The 2,631-nt window shown below is 38.0% G+C and overlaps 1 protein-coding gene across 1 annotated transcript; it reads right to left on the bottom strand.

The window, feature by feature from the left end:
- Positions 1 to 1,111: 1,111 nt before the first annotated feature.
- LOC6504532 lies at positions 1,112 to 1,920 on the bottom strand. Its single transcript, XM_001967048.4, has one exon. It carries the CDS (start codon positions 1,652 to 1,654, stop codon positions 1,229 to 1,231), a length of 426 nt encoding a protein of 141 aa, XP_001967084.1. The 5' UTR covers positions 1,655 to 1,920; the 3' UTR covers positions 1,112 to 1,228.
- Between the last annotated feature and the right edge of the window lie 711 nt (positions 1,921 to 2,631).

The following is a 2,631-nucleotide window of genomic DNA, read 5'->3' as shown; positions in this document are numbered from 1 at the left end:
AGACGGACAGACGGACATGCTCATATCGACTCAGGAGGTGATCCTGATCAAGAATATATATACTTTATAGGGTCGGAGATGTCTCCTTCACTGCGTTGCACACTTTTGACCAAAATTATAATACCCTCTGCAAGGGTATAACAAAAGAAAAACTTGACTTTTTAAGGGCTCTATTAAAAACTAACGAGTTTTTAAATGGAACAGAGATATGGAGTTTTTAAAGTTATAGTTGGAATTTATTTTATCCCACCTAGGACCTAAATAAATTCATTATTTTAGGAAATATGTTATAAAATATCAAGACTGATGCTATTTTTTCAAGAAAGTTCTCACTAACCTTTAAAAACCTATGAATTCTTAATTATTTTAATAATTTTGTGACGAAATATTCATCATAAAATAATATTTCAAAATTAAGTCGAATATAAAGGTTCTAATTAATATTTCTAGTAAATGGAAATTAATGGAAATTTTTATTTATTAAAATTATATATTAATTGTCTTAAAGATTTAAACAATATTAAAATTACATATCTTTCAAAAATACTGCCTAACTTTAATTAGTACAATTTTTATTTAAAACTTATAGTAAAAATCATGAAAATTTCAAACTCACTTCCCATTTCTGCCAGTGTATAGCTGTCAGCACTCTTTCAGGCTTTCTCCTTCAGTTGTGGCTGCTGGAACTCTTCCTGCCACTGCCGCCGAATATCTAGGCCCCCCCCTAAAATCCTCCCCTCCGGCCCCCCTTTGCTGTCCATCACAAATCGCCCCACTCCACATGTGTGGCAGAAACAGAACCAGAACCAGAATCAGAGGCAGGAACCGCCCCGCCCCGACCCGACCCGGGGCAGATGTGGCAGCTCCAAAGTCGCCGCCCAGCATGTCGATAATGATGGTCCAGACGAACAATCAATTAACGCACATCCCAGCCATCAAGGTTGCTGACCAGAAAAAAAAGGGGCAACTGGCTGCTGCTGCTGCTGGCGTTGCAGTGGGCGTGGCCGGATGTCGTTGACAGCCAGGCAGAAGGAAAGGGCTAACAAGAGAACAGAAGAAGGAGGCCCAGAGGCCCAGAGGCCAGAGAGATTTCCAAAGACACATCGCTCCATATTGTTTCAAAATAGAACTCGAAATTTATTTTCCAACCCATCCGTTATGTAATTTATAAACCGAAAAATCAAAAAAAAAAAATAAATTTAAATTGCGATAGTGGTAATGGAAGTAGTTATTGGAAAGGCATTGGGTTTTGGATTGATTTCGGAACCGCAATGTCATCCTTTTGTCGCTGACACTTGCAGCGACTCTCTGCACTCGCCTGACTCAAAGATTCAGACTCCAAGGACTCTGAGCATTCCAAGGACTCCAAGGATTGTTGCTGCTTCTGCTGGCTATTATCCCAGCGATGATGGCTCTCGATCCTGGCGGTCAATGGGAAGCTACTGCTCACCGTAGTGAGACTAGTATTGCGACTCAATTCGCCGACACATCCCGCGCCCTGATCCCACGTGCCAATGGCCTCCGCCAGCAACGAGCAGGTGTCCTCCTCCAGGACCTTGGAGGTACTGGCCTTGGAATCCTCCTCCTCCAATCCCCGATCGAGTTCGAAATCGAAATCAAAGTCCTGCGGCTGTATCTGTTGTTCGACACTCATGTTTTTTATCCTCGACTTTGTATCTCTCTCACTTCACTTCTAAGCCTCTTCACTTTTGCACAAATGGTTTCTTTTTATTCTATTCACTTTTATATATATATTTCATATATATATATATATATAAATTGGTATTTCTTCAATTTTGTATACGGTTTTTGCTTTGGTTGGGAATCTGGAGGGCGGGCGGAACGGCAGAGGGTAGATTTTACTTTGAAATTTTAATGAGAACTAATTTGAACCAAAGACCGATTCTCAAATAAGGATTTGCTCAATATCTCTAGGGTGACTTTGTTGTGGAATTTATACTTTATTTTATAGATTTTTTTGGTTTTTTTTATTTGATTCTAACCTGGGGTCACACTGCGTATACTTTATAAAAAATTACTCATACGCAGTGTGGGCTTTTTCGTTTAAATATTGGGTTAGCTTCTTATAATATTTAATATACTTTAAATAAATGTATTTTTTTTGTATTATTTTATAAATTTAATAGAATTTTTTATTTGATTCTAAAGTGACCACCCTGCGTATACGTTATAAAAATGAATCATACGCAGTGTGGGTTTAAATATTGGCTTAGCTGCTTATAATATTTAACAATCTTTAAATAAAATTTAAAAAAATAGTAATTAATATTCAAATATCTCAATGAAGATCTTATCTTTAAGCCATAAATTTTGTATTACCCGAAATACCCATCCAACACCTCATCTCTCACTAAATTGAAGGTAAATTAAGTTTGCTCTCCTACACATTTGACGTTTGAACTCGATTGACGCTTTTCGTTTGCATTTTGCTTCTTTTTTTTTTTATTGTGATAGAGCCAGTGATAGAGGAGGAGTGGGGCATAGAGGGCCTCAAAAACGAAATTGCTATTTACAAACAATTTTACATATTTACGCGGCAACTGTTGACATTTTGCTATAAATTCACCCAACCCTGGTCTACCTCACGCTCTGTCTGCCCAACCAGAGGCC

Source organism: Drosophila ananassae, chromosome XR, assembly GCF_017639315.1.
Source record: "Drosophila ananassae strain 14024-0371.13 chromosome XR, ASM1763931v2, whole genome shotgun sequence".
Lineage (NCBI taxonomy): Eukaryota > Metazoa > Arthropoda > Insecta > Diptera > Drosophilidae > Drosophila > Drosophila ananassae.
The sequence above is the reverse complement of the archived record's forward strand: the minus strand, read 5'-3'. Positions and strand labels throughout refer to the sequence as shown.